The sequence below is a fragment of the Urocampus carinirostris genome, chromosome 4 (assembly GCF_059441175.1).
Source record: "Urocampus carinirostris isolate Australia breed hairy pipefish chromosome 4, RoL_Ucar_1.0, whole genome shotgun sequence".
In the NCBI taxonomy this organism is placed as follows: Eukaryota; Metazoa; Chordata; class Actinopteri; order Syngnathiformes; family Syngnathidae; genus Urocampus; species Urocampus carinirostris.
In genome coordinates this window covers 37133325-37157551 of record NC_142352.1, presented here as the reverse complement: position 1 = coordinate 37157551, position 24227 = coordinate 37133325, and the positions used below count along the sequence as shown (strand labels likewise).

At 40.0% G+C, this 24227-nt stretch overlaps 1 protein-coding gene across 1 annotated transcript in view; it reads left to right on the top strand.

Moving 5' to 3' along the window:
• galnt18b (UDP-N-acetyl-alpha-D-galactosamine:polypeptide N-acetylgalactosaminyltransferase 18b) overlaps window positions 1–24227 on the top strand; it is a 145239-nt gene that overhangs the window by 73116 nt on the left and 47896 nt on the right. The window contains exons 4-6 of the mRNA XM_088334432.1: window positions 11126–11309; window positions 13375–13572; window positions 15187–15301. Of these exons, the coding sequence (XP_088190558.1) occupies window positions 11126–11309; window positions 13375–13572; window positions 15187–15301 (497 nt within the window). The remainder of the gene's footprint in view (window positions 1–11125; window positions 11310–13374; window positions 13573–15186; window positions 15302–24227) is intronic.

The window sequence follows — 24227 nt, the reverse complement described above, 5'->3', positions numbered from 1 at the left end:
TAATAGTAATAATATTAACAAGCTGTACTTAGAAGCACCTTTCAGGACACCCAAGTTCGCTGTACATATAGTGGGAAACAACAGTAAAGCAGCAATAATAAAACAAGAAGAAAACCAGAAAGAAATATAGAGCAAATAAAGACACAGTAGAGTTATAAGGGGGGAGTATGTGAGGCAGGTGATCAAGAAAAGGCAGGTCTGAAGAGGTGAGTTTTGAGTCCATATTTGAAGTTGGACAGGGTGGCAGAATTCCGGAGGTCAGGCAGCAATGAGTTCCAGAGCTTGGGGCCAGAGCGGATTTAATACTCCATTATGAAAAATAGTCCAAGCAAAAATATTAATGGATGGCTGCACTTGCTAATTCTAATGTTTAAGGGTGATGCGTGCGCGAAATAAGAATATCTGGTCTCACTATCGCCCTCTGCCATGAGGCAAGAGAATGGACGTGCCTCACTCTTCATCTTTTTACACTTAACGCAGTAATACATTACATACTAATTGTCTTAATAATATTTACGATATAGAGTGCGAATTCTGAGAATTTGAAAAAAAATTCCAAAAATTGTGAACTTTGATGATAAAAAACATTAATACGATATAAAGAGCAATGGTTATTTTCAAGTCCGTATTTTTATGACAGATGAGGTACATTTGCCTTCCCTGACTGTAAGTCACTGCTTTCCTACTGTAAAAAATTGACTTTCACCGCGAAAACCAAGTGAAGAGTGTGACTTCTTTTAAAAAATGCCTGGTCAAGGTCATGCATTAACAGGATAACCATTTCAAAAGTCTGCGTAAAACTCAAGTTTGACAGCCAGATATGATCCAAACGGTGACTACTGGCCCTGAGACGCGTCTGTTTACCCAAGACAATAATGTAAAACAAAGCTTTGCCTGAAGCTTGCTGGAGTTAAGATCAGTCTTAACATGCTGGAATAACAATGATCACTCTCCCATGGGCTTTAGATGACCCAAATGTTGTAAATATCTAGTAGCCACTCTGTTCCTTTAAACTGAATAAATGGGAAAACATAAAGCTTTCCGCTTTCCCGCCTCAAAAAAGAGAAGTGTGTCCTTTAATTGGCAGCCCGGGAGCACCCTCGTTCCTTCGGAGAAACCAAGTCACGATTTGACATTTTGCAGGTGGCATTCCTCCCTGTTTGCTATTCATGTTGTTGTAATGACAAAACTTGTGCATGATATTTGACAAAAATATCATTAGCCTATTGATCCATAGCCATTATGGAAGAGTCATGAGCCGCAAAGCTAATGCGTTGATCAGCCTGCAAGAGTTTCAAAAGTTTTTTTCATTTCTGCTCTAGCGAAAACAATACTTCCATTGTTTTTACACAGTCAACAGGCTTGGGCAGTAACAGAATACATGTAACGACGTTGTGTAATTAAGATACTCAAAAATGTAATTATATTCCGTTACACTTAAAGAAAAAATATACGTTATCAAACAAATAAATTGGAAATGTTGAAAATGAACGCTTAGTCATTTAAAACAGTATTGGGTTCTTAATGTGCACTTAATGTGAACTAAAACAGAGCATCTCTTGTCTGCCACGTGAAAAAGAAAGTTTTACTTTTACTTAATAAACAATGCTACATTATTTAAATTTGAGAACTTGTGTTTGTAGTACTACAAGCAACTACCCGACCTTGGTTTCCTCCAATTCTTCTTCAAGGTTACATTGTTTATTGATCTGAAAAAAAATTATGTTTATTTTGTCTTTTATTAGCATATTTGGTATCGGAGTAGTCCAAAAGTAATTAAAAGTAATCAAATTACATTAGTATAATATTATGGAATTCGGATCACATCACTGATTACGTTTTTCAACAGGTAACTCGTAACTGTATCGGATTACATGGTCACAATAACCCTCCAACCATGACCATCAACAGTTAGTCACCCTGCATGATGGAACTTACATATCTACTAATAGGATTGTGTCTTGCTATTATCATTCAGATTTGTCAGAGCAATTTCCGGTTGGTATGTAGCAGTAGTACCATTTTGAGTGAACACATTTAACTGTCAGTCATTAGTTTGTCAACCCTGGCTGTCACAGCTCACATCCCAAAAACATTAGCATGCAGGAGAAGAGGTTCAGGGTGAGAAAAAGGCGAATAACCCAAGCTCTTTCCTACTTAATTGGATAACATCCCACGCTGTGTTCTGGAAACCTAAGTCTGTGCAAGGCTTGTGGAAGATCACAAGATTTATCATTGAAACGGAAACAAATTATATAAATTCCAATCATTTGCTAACAAGAAATCCCAAACAAAATTGGATTCCAGGTTCAATTGTTAACATCAAAAGCACTGTTCCTGTGCAAGAAGCATAATATTTGAACAAATTCCAAAATTGTTTGTAATTCTGGGACATACCACTTGCCTCCCAAATACTTTTTCTATGTGTTTGTTTTCTTTTTTTTCTTTTAACTTACTGTCAAATGACTATATATATATATATATATATATATATATATATATATATATATATATATATATATATATATATAATGTAATCTATGCAAATAAACATGATTTAACTTAATTTAACTTACATTAAGCTGTAGGAACCCTGAAATAAGTACATTTCAGGTCCCTATACTGGACTGTCTCAGAAAATTAGAATATTGTGATAAAGTTCTTTATTTTCTGTAATGCAATTAAAAAAACAAAAATGTCATACATTCTGGATTCATTACACATCAACTGAACTATTTCAAGCCTTTAATTATTTTAATATTGCTGAATTTGGCTTACAGCTTAAGAAAACTCAAAAATCCTATCTCAAAATATTAGAATATCATGAAAAAGTATACAAGTACGCTATTCAACTAATCACCTGAATCATCTAATTAACTCGAAACACCTTGCGAGGGTTTCCTGAGCCTTAAAAACACTCAGCTTGGTTCAGTAAACTAAATCACAAGTATGGGGAAGACTGCTGTCCAGAGGACCATCATTGATACCCTCCATCAGGAGGGTAAGACACAAAAGGAAAATTCTCAAAGAGCAGGCTGTTCACAGAGTGCAGTTTCAAAGCATATCCACAAAAAGTCTGTTGGAAGGGAAAAATGTGGCCGGAAACGCTGCACAACCAAGAGAGATGACCGCAGCCTTAACAAAATTGTGACGAAGAGCCGCTTCCAGAATTTGGGGGAGCTTCAAAGACAGTGGGCTGAAGCTGGAGTCCAGGTATCAAAAGCCACAGTTCACAGACGTGTCCGGGAAATGTGCTACAATAGCCGTGTTCCCATGGTCAAGCCACTTCTGAACTCAAGACAACGGAAGAAGCGTCTGACTTGGGCTATGGAGAAGAAGCACTGGACAGTTGCAGAGTGGTCCAAAGTCCTCTTTTCAGACGAAAGCAAGTTTTGAATTTCATTTGGGAGTCAAGGCGCCAGAGTCTGGAGAAAGGCTGGAGAGGAGCAAAATCCAAGTTGCTTGAAATCCAGTGTGAAGTTCCCACAGTCAGCAATGGTTTGGGGAGCCATGTCAGCTGCTGGTGTTGGTCCACTGTGTTTCATCAAGTCCAGAGTAAATGCAACTGTGTACCAAGAGATTTTAGAGCACTACATGCTTCCATCTGCTGAAAAGCTCTATGGAGATGAGGATTTCATTTTCCAGCATGATCTGGCACCTGCCCACAGTGCCAAAACCACCAGTAACTGGTGCACTGACCATGGCATCACTGTCCTTGATTGGCCTGCTAATTCCCCTGACCTGAACCCCATCGAGAATTTGTGGGGTATAGTTAAGAAGAAGATGAAAGACACCAGACCTACAAATTCAAATGAGCTGAAGGCCGCTATTGAAGCATCCTGGGCATCAATAACACCTCAGCAATGCCACAGGCTGATTGCCTCCATGCCACGCCGGATTGATGCAGTAATTCGTGCAAAAGGATTCCCAACCAAGTACTGAGTGCATCAAAGGACATTTTCAAATGTTTGATTTAGTTTTGCTGTTATAAAATTATTTTTTTACTTGGTCTGAGGAAGTATTCTAATATTTTGAGATAGGATTTTTGAGTTTTCTTAAGCTGTAAGCCAAATTCAGCAATATTAAAATAATAAAAGGCTTGAAATAGTTCAGTTGATGTGTAATGAATCCAAATTGTATGACATTTTTGTTTTTTTAATTGCATTACAGAAAATAAAGAACTTTATCACAATATTCTAATTTTCTGAGACAGTCCAGTATATGCACCTGCCATGAACTAAATTAAAGGTGTTGTCTGGAATTTGAAACTCTCTGCCACCATCTCCTGGCTTAAACTCATGATCGCAGCCTCAGTCAGCTCATTTTTCACGAAAGTGCATATTTAGGCACACTCGAATAAACTTTTCTTTTTCCATCTTTTTGGGGGTTTTAGTTGGCATTTAGACGCTATTTATATAGGACTTATCTTACTTTTAACATTCTAATGCTAGTTGGTTGGTCTGTTGGTTGGTTGGTTTGGGGTGGTTGGTTGGATCCCGAAACCACTAGGGCCGTAGAGGCACCATATCCTGGTGGCACCCATCACTCTCCAGGCCAACACATGTTTGAACCCAGTCTCGAACTGGGGACCTTTCATGTGTCAGGCGAATGTGCTAACCACGAGTATAAAGGCATCCCCCCTACTCCCTCCCCCCTTGTTGCTTCCCAGAACAGCAATACTAAAAGTAAGATAAAAGCCGATAGCTGCGTTGGAAAAAATCTCACTTGGGCATTATTACCACATACTTAATAGATATTCTACTTTCAAATTTTTACGGACACCTCGAATGATGCACCCCTCTAAAGAAAATGTTGGGGTTTTTTCTTACCAGTATGGGCTTAAAACGTGTAGGGAAAACCGGGGTTTCAGAAGGAAGGAGTAGGAATGATTGATGACTGAGAGAAAACAATTATCCAATAAGTGCATCTAATGGTTTGAAGAAAAAAAAACTAAAAGGAATGCAAAAAATATTTTTGAATGCAAACAAACAGCATTTGATATTCTCTCAACCCACTTTTCTAGAAAAAACAACTGCTGTACTGAGCCAGTTTGGACAATCTTGTATTGTTATTGTCCACTGCTGTCACGTCTGTAACATATTATCGTCTTTAGCACATGAATGCAAGAGCCTGTTGCTGCTGCTCAGCTTGGTCCCACAGCCCTTTGCTTTCCATCACAGTGACGCCAGTTCATCATTAGTGAAAGATGAATGGTGCTTGGCCAGCAGTCGCTCCTGCTTTAATGAACTGTTCATTTTATGATTTGATATGAGGCATAACACACCATCATTCTTATTCTCCATTCATATGTCTTCATTACTGACACATCTGTATTGATTGGAAATACGGAAATCTGTTGGTGCACTTGTAAAAATGAAGAACTGTGTCGTGCTATAAAAAATGCCCCAAAATACCCTCCTTTACTGCAAAAATAGATTTTCATGGAATCAGTTATGCTATTTTATTTGGAGTTTGTTAGTTTGTTAGCTTGAATGCACAAGCTATTTCTCTAAAATAACGAACATGTGTTGCATAGTTGTTTAGTGGCATACAAAAAGATGCAGATGCAGTATGGATTGTCAAAAAAACTGCCAAAAGTAGAAAGATCTTGCATAATTTAATATAATAAAATTCACCTAAGCTGAGGTTTCTATGATCAAATTGTGCTGTGGTAACTGTGAACTTAAATGTGTCGAGCAAGGGTAGGAGGTTTAATCTAAATATCAATATTATCGATACTAAGCAAGTGCTTGGGTCGGATCTTTACTATTGTCCTTGGATCGATACTTCACCCTTCTATATGTCGATAGTGCAGTCCTTCTTTCTCTCACCCGGTGCCCGCAGCCACTCTCTAATTTATGAATTTTGACTGACGGTTTGACTTTTAGCCCCTCTCCCTACCTGGCATGCTGCTACATTTTGCCTGCCAGGCAAAAGAGAGGACCTTATCTACAGAGCACCCTTATCAGAAGCTTAGTATGACAGAGGCAAACAGGAGCAGCATGGTGTGGACCTTTTTTCATCAACAGAAAAGGTTAATGCCAAGTGTCATTTGCGTGGTCAAGTGGTCCACTACTGAGGCAAATTTAGATAAACAAATGAAAAAAGCTCACCCTACAGGGGGCAATGAGCTGTAACCAAAAATGTAAACATGTTACTGTTCCTGAACAAAAACCTGTGAATCTTTTGTCACTATGGCAACAGAGTCAAAAGGGCTTGTTCGTTAAGTAGCAGATTTTTGGGGTTTGACTCTCTTGACTTTTGCTCTGTAACAGTTATTGTAGTAGAAGTATTTTTTGTAATGTTAAAGGTTTTTTGATTGTATTCACACGATTTGCACTTTCAAAAGTAATTTTTAAAATATTTTGCAATAGAAGGTATAGTTGAAATGCTGACATGATGATATTGCTGCCTTTTTTATTTGAATCTCTTGATTTTTGTTCTGAAACAGTTGTAAGATAAATATTTCCCTTTTTATTGTTAAAGGCCCGGTCACACAACCTTTCACGGGCGTATTGAGGCTGAATCACAGCCAGAAATTTCTTCCCGTGAAGCAGACGCGGTGGAAAATGTGCAAAATTGGCTAAACCCGCTGTTTATCCGTGGTATGCCCGCGAAACAGACGCCGGCGACTGTTCCGCTTCCTTATCCCGGGTAACCACGGCTGCATCGCGTTTGACCGTGCTTACATGCGGTACACACGCTAATGCACGTGATAACACCGCGATACAGGCGCAGAACAAACGTGCTATGACCGTGCTCCACCCGCGATTACCCGCTAAAATTTCGCGTCCTACCTGCGTGTAACCACGTCTTGGCCGCGGCCGTAGCACGTCCTAGCACGTTCGTACCGCGTCTTTACCTCGTGTGTACCACGTGTGCCGCCCGCGGTTACCCGTGGTCTAAAGTTTTGAGCAGCGCAAAACTTTTTCGCGCGGCCAACCACGTGTGAATTTCTTACTGCTTGTAAAGCACGGCTGTATCTCGTCTGTATCGCGATCTCAAAGCGTCCAACAGCGTCTGCTTGACGGGCAGAAATTTCTGGCCGTGATTCAGCCTCGATACGCCCGTGAAAGGCTGTGTGACTGGGTTTGTATTGTAGTCATTTCATTAAAAAATGAAACATTTTCAGTGCCTTAAATATTTGTTCTTTGTTTATCGTAAATATCAACTAACTTAAGGTGCAAGATTCATCTATTCTGTGATTTTCAAGCAAAAAGTATTAGTAGCGGATCGATGTTGCCCTATATTTACTTGGATCGAGACAATACCAAAAATGTACAGTATTGCCCAGTGTCTAGATAATCATCGTATTATGCTGACAAAATAAAGACAGAAAAAGTGGATGGGTCTCATACTACCTGGCAACAACAAATGTGTCTCTTGTTTGAGTTGTCGGGCATATTGGGGGCCCTGGGTCTGGGAAGAGATTTGTGAAACGCCAGTAAAAAAAACAAAATACAGCCAATGGGCAGTACAAAGGAGATAAAATACTGAAGTTCACGGGATGGCTGGAACCACATTCGCCTTTTTCATCAGGCAACGCGACTTTCGGCTGTGAATGGCTAGTCTTTCTTTTCTCTATTCTAGCTGTCAATTTCGGGTCACTTTTCTTAGCGTTTCAACGCTAAATTACAGCCCAAGGGAATGTAATGCAGCATGTACTTTTAGGAAAATTTAATAATATCATTAAGCAAAGTATTTGGGAGCTCAAAGGTTTGGTCAACTGCTACTGAAACACGCACACAGACTAAAGAGATTAGTAACTTCTATCTCACCTTTGTAAATTTGCTGCCAGTTATGGCTGGGGGCCTGATGTTACCTGTTGTTTTTTTTGCAGTATTTCTGTCGTATAATTACTGTACTTGTATGTTTCAGTAGTGTAATGGTTAGCACATTCGCCTAAAACGCGAAAGGTCCCAGGGTTGAAATATTTGTTGGCCTGGAGAGGGATGAGCGCCACCAGCCTGTACTTTCCCAAGAAACACCACTAGGACCCCTAGTGGTTAAGGGATCGAACCAACCAACCAACTATACTTGTTGGCACACAAAAAAACTTTTTTTATTTGTAATTCTTTACTTATTATTTTTTAATATATTTTTACCATTTTTGTTGGATTGGCCAGATCAAAAAACCTGACGGGCAGCATGTGGCCCACAGGCCATAGTTTGCCCTGATCTAGCCAAATCATTTCAATAAGGAGCAGAGCATAAGATGGCAATAACATTAGTCATATGGTAGCTACTTAGAGCCATTTGAGTTCATATGGCGCTGGTGCTTTTATGCTGCCCAACAAACTAGTTGAGTGGCTGTCTCCTCCTAATAGCTTAGCTGAGACTTGCCAACAACCGGAAGCCTGCAGAGACGAACCATTAGAGCACCTCACGGGCACGCAGTGCTGGAGCCACTTTTCTGGATAACGACATCTTAGTTGGACGAGTGAGCTGGTTGGCTTGAAACTGAAAAATTACATTGGGAAAAGCTTAAAAGTGGGGTGCGTCATTTGAGTTGTCCTTAAAAAGTTGAAGGTAATATATTTTCTCTATTTAGTCTGTGTTAATAATGCCCAACCGAGTGTAAAGAGCCTTTATAATTTGTTTTCCACAGGGTCTATCTGCATTTATTTTTCTTTTAGTATCGCTGTTCCAGAACGCAGCACACATTCACTTTATGCTCCTAATTACCTGTTTTTCTTTGTGTAGCATAAATTTGGGGAAAGTAAGAAAAGGCCTGTTTCAAATACAGCCAAACCCCAACCCAAACCCCCAAAAAGATGAAAAGAAGAGTTTACGCAAGCTCGTCTAAGGTATGCACTGTCACAGACCAGGAACGGAGACAGAACCCAATTGCGTTACTTACTTAGTTTTATTGAGAAGGAGACGTAAGCTGGCACCCACGATCCAGTGATCGTTGGTTGTGGGGAGCAGGTCGCTCGGGACGCGGAAGTGGCACTTCTCTGGCGAGCAATAGCGGTGTCGAAGACTGGAAAGCAGGCCGGGTTGTCGGGGCGCAGGAGCAGAGACGTCATCATACGGAAACAGGTCGAAGCCGGGAAACATACGAGAGCCAAAAAACAGGGAGTCAGGGTCGGAAGGCTTGCCTTAGCGGGAGCTGAAGGTTCGCAACAATCGGACGCCGGTAACAGGGAGCCGAGGGGGTTAAAAAGAGGCAAGGAGCCAATCAGCGACCAGGGCTGTTGGTGCCACCGGGGCAGCCGCAGGTGCCCCGAATCAGTAATCATGACATGCACGTTCTTTAGGAATGAGCGTATTGAGAATGCAATCATGACGTTATGCCAGGAGATGGCGGCAGAGATTAACAAAGTATCATATTCCGAACAGCACCTTCAATTTTATTAAAGACGGTGTTCTTAAGTTCAAAATATTCTAAATGCTGACGCCATCTTGTGGCTGAAATTGTCATTGCAGCCTCTGTCAAGCTGCTTGTGTGCCACATGCAATTAAATGTGTCTCTTAGATGCACTCGAATAAACTCTTCTTTATCCATCTTTTTGGGTTGGCATTTGGACTGTATTTGAAACATTCCTTTTCTTACTTTCACGATTTTGATCCTACAATTAAAGAAAATAACCAGCATGCGCATGTAATCACTCCGCAGCCGTCACGCATCCCACCCCCTTCACGCCTCAGCAGATAGGCGCGGTGAAAAAAAAATATATAAAGGCCCTTTGAACTCAGTTGGGCATTGTTAACACGTACATTACTAAGTAGAGAAAATTTGTAATTTTCAAATATTTAAGGAAACCTAAAACTATGCACTCCACCTTTAAACAAGATTACCTGTATAAAGTATGGCATACTATCAACATATTTTGTTTTAGCATCTCAGGTTATGTTAATTGCCTGTTTCTCACTACTGACCACGTCAAATTGTAAGGCAGACAAAATATGAAGAATATTAAAGCAAAACATATATTTTTCTGAAAGGAAGTTTTTGCTCATTTAAGTTGTTTTTTTATTTTTGTGACGTTTTGAACATTATTTTGTTCTTATTTTATCAGGTTTTATTTTATTTTTTTTTGCTAAATGGATTTATTTTACTAAATTTAACATAGTGAGGATTTCTACCTATAAAAATATTAAGAAAAAAAAAATTTGACTTTTTTTTTATTTCAAATATTTTTATTTTTTTTTAATTTGTAAAACCCCTTGACGTTCCAACAGCCCCCGGGCGGACCATTGGACTGCTGAGAAGCAAATACGTGTCTGTACAATGTCACTAGTCCCTGAAATATGTCATGCCACATATCCTTGGAAAGTTTAAACCCTTGGAGTTCAAGAAAGGCTGACCATTTTAAAGTACTCATCACAGAAACTTTGAGAATCACATAAGCTAAAATCCCTCAAAGATTCGGAAAATTTTGATCTTGGGTTTTGTGGGATGGACCAAAGTGGGGTAAGAAGGAACTGAGGCAGGAGTGCTCAAAATAAGGATGACTTTTATTAACCAAACCAGGAACAAGGTTACAAATAAACAATGGGTCACAGAACAAATGATATGGCCAAACAAAATCAATCCAGAAACTAACCAAAAGCGTAAAATGCAAGTCACAAACTAACAAATGGGCATTAAACTACGAACTAAATGTCTAAACAAGAAACCAGAAACAAAAGAAAACGAACATGGCGTGGCAGTGAAAATGAAAATGACCCGAAGACGTTTGCCGTCCATAATCATTATAAAGAGTAAGGATAATTAGGGACACACCCGTACCCGCCCAGTTCCAAACTCGGTTGGGCAAGGCGGCATACCAAATCCTTACGTTAAAAGGACAAAGTAATGCTCTGCCTGTAATTCAAAATTAAAGTTGCAAGTGCTTTTTATATCAATAGGAGATTTTGAGAAAAATGAGCTGAACATTTTTTTTTCTAATATTTATTTTGCCTAAAGGCATCAAAACAACCTTATGGGAGATGCCGTAGACTACACGTTCGCACGAGGCTCTTTGCTCTGGCTATGAGAACACACAATGTTGGATTTTTTTCAAAACGATGCCCACTGGAGCGGAACGTGGGTGGAAGTAGATTCACCAACTCTTTTCGCTTGACTTCATTCGTTTACTCAAGGAAGTTTTTGCTGTATGTGTGTGTTTGTGTATTGCAGAGGAGCTGAAGGAGAAGCTAAAGGATTTCGTCTCCGAGACCAACAAGGACCGTCCCGGATTCATCAAGATGGTACGGCACACCAAGCAGGAGGGCCTGATCCGGTCCCGAGTGAGCGGGTGGCGAGCCTCCACCGCTCCGGTTGTCGCACTCTTCGATGCTCATGTGGAGTTCAACGTTGGCTGGTGAGCAAGGCCGTCACCAGACATCAGTCTCAGGGGATGCATATAAAATGCGTGGGCGAGGCACGGTTTTTATTACCTACAAAACAGCACTAATGCACATTAAACATAACCAACAGCACATCAAGCAACAGGCTTTTTCATTTAAAACAATAGAATAAATGATCTCAATACCCACAAAACAAATGTAGCATTAGAAGCATTTCTCTTTTCTTTTCAATGGAAAAAACACTGCAGCAGATGCGCTTTGCATCACCTTACTTATATGTAGCCCGCGCAGCATAGTTTTCGTCGGTAAAACAGAAGCCTATGGATACATTTTCTTGGCCATTCACTTTAACTCATTCCATGTCAGACGTTCTTCTCAAACTGTGAGAGCCAGTTCCAGCCAAGTTTGCCATTTCAACTCATTTTTGAAGGCCTACAGAAAAATGAGTTTTGTTGCTATACAGACGCTGCCATACTTACGAACGATTGATCGTCACGGGTGTGCTGGAGCCAATCCAAACTGTCTTCGGGCAGTGGGCGGGGGACACCCAGAACTGGTTGCCAGCCAATCACAGGGCACACGGGGACAGACAACTCACTCGCTCATTCACACCTAGGGACAATTTGGACCGGCCAATTCACCTGAAATGCATACTACAAAATACTATAGTAATACTTAAAAATACTATTGTAACTACTACTGTACTCGGAAAAAGGTGCACACAATACAAAATCTAACTTACTGCAATGTATTTTTCGACATCCAGAAAAAAATCTTTGTATCTACCGTTTTTTTAAGTTGAATGGTCGTAAGTAGGGGAGCGTCTGTATGAGCATTAAACATATCAAAATAAATCTTCAACTATATCTCTCATTAGAAAAAAATGTGTTTCTAGCTTTTACCATTGTTTAGCAAAAGACAGTTGAGAAATGCTAAGTTTCTTGAAAATACTCGTTTCCACGAAAACTTCTGAGAAACTTCTAAAAAACATGGCTTTTTGTGAAATAATGCATTTCAAGTAGAACTTTCATTTCAGTGCTTTTTTTTTTGCATTCGCTACACTTCCAATATTTAAACAATGATTTCCATAAACATAAAGACCCTTTTTTTGCAATAATAACAATTTATTGCAAGAACACCACACTTGCGCATGAACTTTACAAGAACTTTTCAGTGCCCGATTTTTGTTCACATGATTTTGGTCACCATGGGGATTGTGGACGTTCACAAAAGGTAATCCCTCTCTGCCCTGACAGACACAAAAGGACTTTGACATATTTTTTAGAAAGAATAAAGCTTTAACAGTATGCAATTATATCTTCGCTTTTCTCACCACACGGTTTCACTGCAGGGTCTCTTCATATGGACCGTGTACACGGTTTTGTACGCTTCATACAGGAAGCAAAACTAGTAAGTGGGGGCTCCTCGATGTTTGGACAAATATCTGATGGAAGCCATTCCTGCCTTCTACTGGTGGTTTATCATACTTCTTCTCAATACTTAATACGTATTAGCAGTGTAAAAGCTTTTATTGTACATATTTTTTTAATAAAACAGAAAGAAATGTAATTTTACGTTTTGGCACTCAGGGAGAATGCTTCTGAAAACATATTTATATGTGATGGCACTGATTGAGTACAGTATATTATCTTTTTAATGTCTGGGTGAAATGGAAGGACAATAATAATAATCATTTTCAAAAAAGGTCAGGCTTCTAGTTGGGGCCACAAGCCCATCTTGGAGTGGGTCAGTCCCCTTACGGCCTGCCCATAGTGAAAGGTTGCTAGTGAAATTGCTGATAAACACATTAAAGTGACTTGCTTGCCTCAGCTTAGTGCGCCTGTGAACAAATACAGCACATTGATCTTCGCTATTCGTTTAAATGTGTTTTCAAATAGTTATTTAGCGGTTTCATCTTTGAACACATTACATAGGGGCAATTCCCATTAGTTTATCAGATGAGCAATAAATGAATTGTGGCTTCACATAAGCATGCACATGGTAATGAGGGAGATAAGAAGCAGGCCAACACAAATGCTCCAATTAAGTGTGCCTTCTCTTTCTTCATCTCATTTAAAGGGCGGAACCTATTCTTCAGAGAATTCAAGAGGACAGGACCCGCATAATCTCCCCTTCATTTGATAACATCAAGTACGACACATTTGAGATTGAAGAGTATCCGTTGTCAGCCCAGGGTTTCGATTGGGAGCTCTGGTGCCGCTACCTCAACCCACCCAAGTCCTGGTGGCACAAGGGGAACAAAAGTGCGCCCATTCAGTAAGTCAACCCCTCATACTGATTGGGACTAAAGGACCGTTGTGCCGTTTTATTTTATCTATTGACAAAGTATGAATTGAGTACATGATACACCAATAAATCTCAATTATATTGTACGGTGTCAATGGCTCAAATACATTTTGGTAAAACACTAGCTCAATGTGTTAGTTTTTTTAAAAAGTTCCCAAACATAAACGTTTATTGACATTTAACGTTCCACCCTACAATTATGTTTAAAGTTTTTCACACGCCAGGGGGAACTCGAGAAATTTAGTCTAAAAATGGACCGTTCTGGTTTGTTATCTGTAGAGCTGTGATGTCATTGAAGGAACACAACACTTCCAAAAATGGCGAATCCCAGTATGGCAACACGTGAGGTGGAAATAAGTGATAAAATATTACAAACACTTTATGTTGTGCCGTGCACAGTCTTAACAGGTCCAAGTTCAGCTTAGTTATTAGAGCACCGGACCCCCATTGCTATAAATGACTTGCGAAAAAGCAGTATATTTTATCTAAATATAGCACTATTTTTAGTCAAGATACCAGAGACGAATTTTCATTTTGTTGTGCGTGATATGCACACTGAAATTTGTCTGATATATTGTGACCGGCTCGGTGGCATAGAGATAGGGGTGCCTGCCCAGTGAGTGGGAGTTTACTGGTTTGTGCGACGGTCAAGTTATACCTAAGACTTAGCACTTTGGGACCCCTTCCTGTTCGGAATTTGGAGTTTGGTCACCTAATGACTTCTAACAACAGGTGTTGCGACACATCTGTTGGGTTAAGCGAGGGTGCTGGGAATCCCTGCCTCTGTATCAATCTCCTAGAAAGAGTCAAGAATGCTCTTGACTCTAGCCACCTCCCACTAGGTGGATATGGCTCGGTACATACATACATACGTTTGTACGTACATACATACATCTATCCATACGTACATACGTACATGCATACATACGTACATGCATACATACATACATGAAAACAATACTGTGACTAAAGATAATATAACAAGAAGATTAAACCCAATCTCTTTTCATACGTCATCAATGTTAGTAAGAGTTTGCTGTCCTCGCTGTCTAATCTAGTTACAACCAAAAACGCGTACCTTTCAGATTAATTGAAAAAAGCTTAAAGATGCTCTCTGGTTATGGTTCAGCAGGCGGCTGTTTGGGGACCACTGATTTAGAGGTTATTTGTCAGATCGTTTGGCTTTGTTTAGTAAGCCATGTTAGTATTAGATTAAGCTTCAATTTTACAAAAGACTTACATTTGTAAATGTATCAAAGCCCTAGTCCTGCCTTTTGGGAAGTTGAATTAACACTGCTATGCAGCACTCTGATTGAAATGTGTTTAATTGCAAGTCAAGCCCCCCTAAAAATGAAATGGTCACAATAAGGCTTTGGGGGAAAAAAAACACGGGAAAACACACATGACGGGTTGATTGTATTCTAAATATGCCTTTGTATTCCGGTAACAGCGAGAAAATGAAGTTATTTTGGGTCACCGGACCTTCAAGCTCATATTTTTCAACTCCATGGCGAAGGTTAAAGGGCCTGTCTGGTTTTTGTGTCCATGTTTCAATTCTAAATCGCGTCCCCTTCCACCTTGCAGGAGCCCCGCCTTGATCGGCTGCTTCGTTGTTGACAGGCTGTACTTCGAGGAGATAGGTCTGCTGGATGAGGGCATGGAGGTATATGGTGGAGAAAATGTGGAGCTGGGCATCAGGGTGAGTAATGTCTTCAGCGTGCGTGGCCATGGACCATTGTTCATCCATGAAATATGTGCAAAATACGAAGATAAATGGCACTTTGTGGTGGTTTGTGGAGCAAGGTCACTATGGGAGTCACTTTTCACTTTCAGTACCTGTATCCTCTTAAAAAATATTGATCAGGTGAGGGCTTTTTCCCTTTTCTTTTTCAGTCTATACCAGATGGGATTAAGTAGTTTGCGGTTATCAATGCCATTATTCCAGATCAGTAAGGCCCAATAAAAGATCTGCAATGTGCATTATAACTCTTTTCCATTGTGGTCAGCTCAGTATGCCTCTCATAATTAGGTTCCCTTGTAAAACCAATTTCTGTGTCCATCCGTCAGCAGAAGCGTGCAGTGTTCTTGTTGTTTTTAAGTCAGCAATTCTGCTTATGAGCTGTTTTTAAGTGTTTTCGCTTATTTGTGCTGCAAGGAACATCATCTGTGTTTCTTTGCAAAAGAATCAAAGGTGAAAAATATATTTGCTGTATGGACATAGAGTATGCAGTTTCCATACACTGTATGTATCACATACAGGATTCATCCATCCATCCATCTTAATCCATTATCTGCACCGCTTATCCTCAGTAGGGTCTCAGGGGTGTTGGAGCCCATCCCAGCAATCTTCGGGCAGTGGGCAGGCGACACCTTGAACTGGTTCCCAGCCAGTCGCAGGGCACACAGAGACAGACAAGTCACTCGCTCATTCACACCTAGGGACAATTTGGACCAGCCACAATTAACCTGAAACGCATGTTTTTGGAATGTGGGAGGAAACTGGAGTGCCTGGAGAAAACCCACACAAGCACGGGTAGAACATGCAAACTCCACACAGGAAGGTTCGATCTCATGACCTCAGAACTGTGCCACACACGTGCTAATCACTGCGCTGCAGTGCTGCCCATAGTAGAATAATCTTTCAAAATGCTTGACTTTTTATGTTAGGTTTTCAAGGATTCAAAAGTGGTTGAATTTTAGGTTCTTGTAAATACTTTAAATTGTTGCCATGTTTCTCAACGAGGCTGCTTAAAAATGACGCATACTCTGCTCTCTGGTGGCTTCGCTTGGCCATTGCATTTCTTCGTCCCTCGTGGTTAATTGCAGCTTACATTAGTTTGTACTGCATTGTCCTACGAAGCGTCATCGCCCCCTACGGGTCTCTCCCCAAAGGGAACAGGTGTATGCTATACCGAAACAGGGCATTATTTAATGAGTATTAGAGCAAGAATAATGTTTCAATTATGGACATTTATTATAGGCCATGCTAAAAAATAAAGGTTTGTTTTAATGGTAGTAGAAAGTAGAACGTAGAAAGTAAATTGAAAGTCATTAAAAAGTGCTTGAATTTGGCCATGAAAAATGGTGTGTAAACGCTATAAATATTAAAAGTTAACACACAGAGTATAAAGTTTTTGTGATACAACAAATAAGAACAAGATCAAGCATTCCAATATATTTTCTTTTCCTCTTTTACAATTAATGTGGTTGTTACTTTTAAAATTACATTAAAAAATAAAAGAATCAGAGTGTACAAAATAAATAGTAAACGTAAGCACTTGTTTAATAGAGTCAGCACACTGCGACTAACTAAAGTGTCACAGATTATCAAATAAAGTTTGTGTATGCTATTTCTGAATATTGGATTTTTGTCTACCCTAACAGCTGTTCTGAACTCCTCAGAATTCCTACACTAAAACTAAGAACTGCGACCATGGGGTTTTAGCACACAAAATAGAGTCACTTTTTGACTTCATCAGTTAAGTCAAATAATTCTAAGGTTCAACATTTTTAAAGAGTATGCTAATACACTAAATCAACACAAAACCAGATACCTACAGTGATGTATGCTTATGCCACTAACTAAATTTTCTTTGTTATTTAAAATTTGAGTATGCTATTTCTAAATTTTTGAATTTTGTTTACACTCACATTGGTTCTTAATTCTTCAATTCATTTATCCCATGACTAATACCTGGGATTGTGGGGTTATGGCCGAAAAAAGTCATATTTGGTCTTCATTAGTCCAAAGTCAAATTATTTTACGTTTGGATGCTTTGCAAAAAGTATGCAAACACACCAAATCAACACATAATCAAAAACCTACAGTGATGTATGCTCATGGTAACATGATAGAATAAGTTTAGTATAGTAAATTCAGAGCTTACCTGATAAAAAGTTGCACACGCAAATATAAGGAAGAAACTCAGCTTTGTTTTTGTACAAGCCACACCGGATTGTAGGCCGCAGGCTTGAATAGCCATAAAAATGGACTGATTCATGTTCATTTCTTCCATTAAAAAAAAAAAAAAGCTAGTCAGGTTTATTTATATAGCCCTCAATCTCAAAATCTCAAAGGGCTGCTCAGACCACAATTATAACATCCCCGGATCCGAAACCCACATTAGGCAAAGGAGAACTCAAATAGCTGAGCACAAGGAAAATGCGGAAACCTTGTAAAGGGGATGCACAGGAGGTTATCCTTCTTCCAGAGTGACCAGGCTGCACCGGTTGTTGCAAGGGCATCAACAGGCAGTACACAGACATTATCAACATGAAATATAGGTAATAACAGAATGTCCAGTTGACAGATTCCTGTCACAAAATTATGACCGATTCAGAAGGATCTAGATAATGGCGTACACCAGGTCGGAGTGCACTGGTTCAATATGCATGCACCTTGCAATAAGCAGGCTAATCCTATTTCACCAAGGACTAGAATACAAGAGTATGATGTCAACATCACAAATAAGCTATTGAATATGTGTTTCTGAAGCCTAGATTTAAACAATTCCACTGAAGTTTCAGATAGTATCATAGAGTGCAGAGCATTTCACAGCGAATGGAGAGCATTCTTGAGCCTGCGTAGTTCTTTTTGGCTCTTGGAATCACTAGTAGACCAGAGTTTTACTAGCAAAGGCTCCGAGCAGGAGTGTCGTGATGGCGGCACATTGTTTTACTTTTCCTAGACATTTCCCCGTAGATTCTGCCAAGACTACGATCTTACCCCATAGTGACATTAATGCACGTCACAAATGTTATGATTTGGCATTAAGCTACCCTGACGGACACCGCAGTTGAGGAGATCCGCAAAAAGGGATCGGCACGCATCTGAAGTTGCCGCCGACACCCTCAGACCATCTGCCTCATGAAAAAAAAGAACAAGCTGCACCATATTTAAAGCCACAGTATTTAAGATTGAGGAAAAAGTAGTATTCCGTAATTTATGGTAATCCAAATCTTCTGGTTCTTGTTGTCGTTCTTGTGATAGAAACACAGTCTTTTGTTAAAGTGCCGATGCTTCGTCTTGCCCCGTCAGCATTCTCTAATGAAAAATAACAAACCCATCAGCAGTGTAAAGAGTCGCCACATTAGCCATCCGTTGAATACGCTTTTAAAGTATTCTGACGATATAGCCTCAATAATGTCCTCATTTCAAGCACTCTGCGCTCGGCATGCTAGTCATCATAAAACACAGAGCAGCATAATTGTGTGGTTGTTGCCCAGTTGAAATGTTTTGGAACAGAGCACAGGATTTCTTTGTTGGTTGTAATCTTTTGATGGATTTTTTAAAAGTTATTAACAGGGTTTTGTCATCTCTAGCAGCCACAATGTGGAATTGTCTTATTAGTTCACATATCCCTCAACAACCAGGGTTGTCAGGGCACCAATTCCTGTGGTGTTGCTTGGCCAAGTACAGGTTTAGGATCAGGTAAATGTGTCATTGTAATCCTGTGCAGTCCTTTGAGACATTTTTGTGATTAAGGGCTATATAAATAAATTTAACTTGACTTGACTACAGCGTTGTGGTGCCATCTCTCTCCAGGCCAATTTTTATCTAACTGCAAAAGAAAATAGACCTGGTGTACACAACTCATCCTGTACAGTAACACATTACTTAAAGGTGAGGTGCGTTGTTTGAGGTTTAAAAGTTAAAAGTACAATATTTTCTATATAAATTATGTGTTAAATTAATAATGTCCAATTGGGTTCAAAGAACCTTTGTATTTTTTTTTCACTGCGCCTCTCTGCTTTTATCTTACTTTTTTCAGAGCTGTTCAGGACCTGCAACACATTAGGAGGCTCATGCTTACGGTTTTCTGTTGGTATACTGTGAAAATGGTGAAAGTAAGAAAAGGATTGTTTCAAAAGCAGTTCAAACGCCACTCCAACCCCCCCTAAAGGCGAATAAAAAGTATTTAATGAAATGCATGTACTTGCATGCACAAGCAGCTTGACAGAGGCTGCAATGATGATTTAAGACAGCACTTTTAAAGGTACATTGTATATTATTTGATCACTAGATAACACTGTATTGTCTAATGCGAACGAAAACCAGTGGCAAACGAGTGCAGCGTAGCAGCAAGATGCCAGACAAACATGGCGGCGTCTACTAGGTATGGATTCAACAATGTCAAAGAAATAAAAAAATCTTGACCTATGGATATTTATGAAAAAATAAGATTGGCATGATAGTTCATGTATTTTTTCCAATAATTCAAATGATTTTTTTTTTTAATTAATTTTGTTTTGCACCACTAGGAGGCACTTGATATTACACACTGTCCCTTTAACATTGAATGTGAAAATATCACAAATTGCAACTGTGAACAAAAACAGTTGGGAGCCAGCGGCTTGTCTAGCTTCATGGGCAATCGTGCTTGAAGAAACTCTGCGGCAGATGTGATAACATCCTCTGTGATCGGTCACAACAACTTTAAGGCAGATTTACAGTTTGTGAGTATTTTGTTGGGTTTGGGTGGATGGATGGATGGATGGACTGTTAGACACTCAAACTATTTTGTCAAATGATAAACAGTTGGTTAGCAATCTCAAAATACTGTTTAGCATTTCAGGATCTAGATTGCAACTAATACATGTTATTAATATAGGTCAAGATTACACTATTTTTGTTGAGCGTGACATGTCTGTCAGACTGACTATTCTTCAGTGGATTTTATAAAGGATTCTGAATACAGAAAGGTTACTCGTGCCAGATAGCCAGAAGAGGCGAACTTCATGCTGTGGGTGTTTTTTGTTTGTTTCGGGAATGACATTGTCCCTCAGACTCAAACTGCATGTTGTTTATTTGCACAGTTTGAGACGGGCCCTCACTCGCCTCCAGGCTGACAGCCCCGCCACGTTTTGGAAATGCGGTGTCCGCTGAGGCTGGCTCGTCTGCTGTGTACCGGTCATGCCTTCACACCAGCTGCTAGCATGACTGGGAGCTGAAGGTTCCTCAGAGACAAACTGGGCCGACAGATACTGTCTTTGGCAGACGCTTTAAAGTAACATCCTGGGTAGAACGAAAGGGAAAGTGTACCGGTGCTGTCTGTTGTCAATCAGTCACTGCACTAATTAGATTCACTGACACAAATGTTTATTTAATGGGAATGTCTCATGAGGTAAAGTGAAAATGTGCTCTAAATCGTGCATATCAACTATTTTCAAGCGGTTTAGCGATGTGCTTGTTCCTAGCTACGATCGGGGTTTTATCAACTAGAGGGTAATATAATAGATATTTTAGCAACATAAGTTCATGTATCCGTTGAAACCTTTTCAAGTGATTCTCTCTTATTCTTTAGCTGTACATGAGAGAGTAAGGGGGGGGTTAAATGGGTATGACAGTTTTTCATAAAGGCATTAGATTAAGGAATTATGGAAAAGCAACATTTTATTACCCGTTCTGTAGTTTAATTCAATCTGAATGTAAATGACATAATTTCTTCTTGCATAAGTTCTAGAAATTGTAGCTCAATTTTTTTTCACTTTATTGCTCAAGGTTGGATTGGCTAGTATGTTCCTACTGCTTTAGTTTTAAGTCGTATTGAGCACCCCAAACAGAAATTTGGCAGTTTCTTAGCTAGTTGGAGGGTGCCTTCCTTTAGTGAGGCATTATCTAACTGCTTAAGAGCATTCAGCCTTATTAGTAAAGTGTTCACCATCCTGCAAGGTTATACAGTTTTGACTGACGTGTATTAACTCACAGTATAACATACAGGAGAGTCTCAGAAAATTGGAAAACAGTATTGTTATAAAGTTATTCATTCTATCATGCAATCAAAACACAAAAACGTCATCCACTGAAATATTGCAAGACTTTTATTGTTTTAATATTGCAGATTACCGCTTACAGACTAATTTTCACAATCATAAAGCACATCATACTAAATACTCGTTTATGCGTGACATTCCTGTATTTAACACAAGCATAAGATGACCACACTTCACCCCGTTTAATAGAACATCGCTGAAGAAACATCACTTTGACACAATTGAAAGTATGTAAACAAAGATATCCTCTAGTCTGATGAAAATGAATGAAAACTTTTATTTCGAACATTTAAATAAAAACAGGACAAAAAACAATGAGTCAACAACAATCATCTAGTCTGATGAGACTAAGGGGCCGGTCACACAGCCGTTTGCGGCTGAATCACGGCCAGAAATTTCTGCCTGTGAGGTGGACGCTATTGGACGCTTAGAGATCGCCATACAGACGAGATACAGCAGTGCTTAACACGCAGTCGGAAATTCGCGTGCGGGTGGCAGCGCGAAAAAGTTTTGCGCCGCTCAATTCTTTAGAGCGCGGGTACATAGCCTTTCACGGACGTATCGAGACTGAACCACGGCCAGATATTTCTGGCCGTGAAGCAGACGCTGTTGGGCGCTGTTGGACGCTTTGAGACAGCCATATACACGAGATACAGCAGTGCTTTACTCGCGGTCGGAAATTCACACGCGGTTGGCCACGCGAAAAAGTTTTGAGCTGCTCAAAACTTTGAGCACGTGTTAACCGCGGGCGGCACACGAGGTAATGACGCAGAAATGACGCGGAACAACGTGCTCTGGCCGCGGCCAGGGCGTGGTTACACATGGGTAGGACGGGAAATTTCAGCGGGTAACCATGGGTGGAGCATGGTAATAGCATGTTCTGCGCCTGTATCGCGGTGTTATTACGTGAAATTAGCGTGTTACGCGTGTGACGGTCAAACGCCTTTCTCGGCGTATATACAGCGCGATTTGCCGAGCACACGTCAGTTGTGCTCGAGACTTCAAGGGGTGAACATGGATCCCCGTCACCGTAGTGACCTCGTCTTAATCCATTTTTATTTCTTGACATTTCTTTTCATTTCATAACAAGATAATAAAATCAAAATGAAAAACTATTACAATAATGACATATTGGCTTCTTCGATGCCATAGCTTAAAATCTTGATCTTCACGGGACTGTGTCTTGAGCGGTTATGATTTCTACAGCCCGGTGTTATGCCGAGAAATACATCCCTGCCGAGATTTGCATCCCCTCGCTACTACAACCACTTTTTACCTCGTTTTATCTCACTTTTAGGGAATGTAATGGCGAACATATAACCAAATCCACTTCGTCGTGCATTTGTTGGGAATGTAATACAACATAAACCATTCCGTCTTTGTTTTTGTTGTGAACGTAATCGAACGGTAATGCACACCGTATATAAATCACTTTTGAAAACTGTTATGCACTCTACCGTAAAGCTTATTATGCAGAAATAAGCTTTATGGTAGAGTGCATAACAGTTTCAATACGAGCGATTTGAATAGAAAAAGGCAAAATAAACATGTTACCTGCTCAAAAGTGATTTGTATACGGTGTGCATTACCCTTCGATTACATTCCCAACAAATGCAAGACGAAGTGGTTTTGGTTATATGTTCGCCATTAAATTCCCTAAAAGTCATATAAAAGTGAGATAAAACGAGGTAAAAGTGGTTGTAGTAGCGAGGGGATGCAAAGCTCGGCAAGGATGCATTTCTCGGCATAACGCCGGCTCGGCAGCTTTTATACCTGTGGTCCACACGAGAAAATGACGCGGAAATGACGCGATGAGGAAGCGGAACAGTCGCCGGCGTCTGTTTTGCGGGCATACCACCGATGAACAGCGGGTTGGCCAATTTTGCGCATTTTCCATCGCGGGCAACCACGGGCAAAAAAAAAACGCAAAATTTTACCCGCGATACAGACGCAAACGGCTGTGTGACCGGGCCCTAAGCTTTAAACAGACTACCTTTCATTGTGTCAAATGTTTCTTCAGTGTTGTTCACGTAAACATTATGATGAAATTTCAGGAGAAATCTGAGGTTTGTACTCACTTTTGTAACATACTGTACGTCCGGCATACAACAACAACACACACACGAGCATACAAGTATGCATATTTGATAATAGAGCAGATGCAGTTTGGTTGTGCTTTATTTATTTAAGTATTCATGACAAAGAACTTTTTATTTTTTAATAATCATCAATGAGCTTGGGTATGGTAGCCCTTCACAGATAAGGTGTAATTAGTGCCAATGTTAGATGGCGCGTAGGCCCTTACAACAGACACTATTGCCGGAGATGTGTCGAGTTATGTTGATGGCCACATCTGTTACGTAGCCTATTTTAATGATCTCATTAAACATTTTCTCTCGATGTGTACGTGAGAAGTAATGCATGCTTAAAGAAAACAGCATGCTGATGAGAAAGATATAGTGGAAGAGTGCTGTTGCGATTGGAACACCGGAGCTATGGACCTTTGAAGGCAACGCTCGCTAATATCATCAAGTGTTTGCCAGGCTTGAGATGGGCACGCACAGAGGCACAATTTGATGTTAATGAGTGTTATAAACTACAGTGTCCTGTATAATTCACTAAATCAATCAGTGACCATATTTCCACTTATAATGATCTCATGGTGTCCTTTACTACATCCGCCTCACAACAAGGCACAAACAAGGTCAGGGCGCACCACACAAGAGGAGGCGCCACACATTTTGAGGAAAGTCTATTACTTTTATATGCGCCTTATAGTTACGAAAATACAGCATACATTTTCTTAATATTCAAACATTTTGAGATGGAACATTTGAGTTCTTGCCATAAGC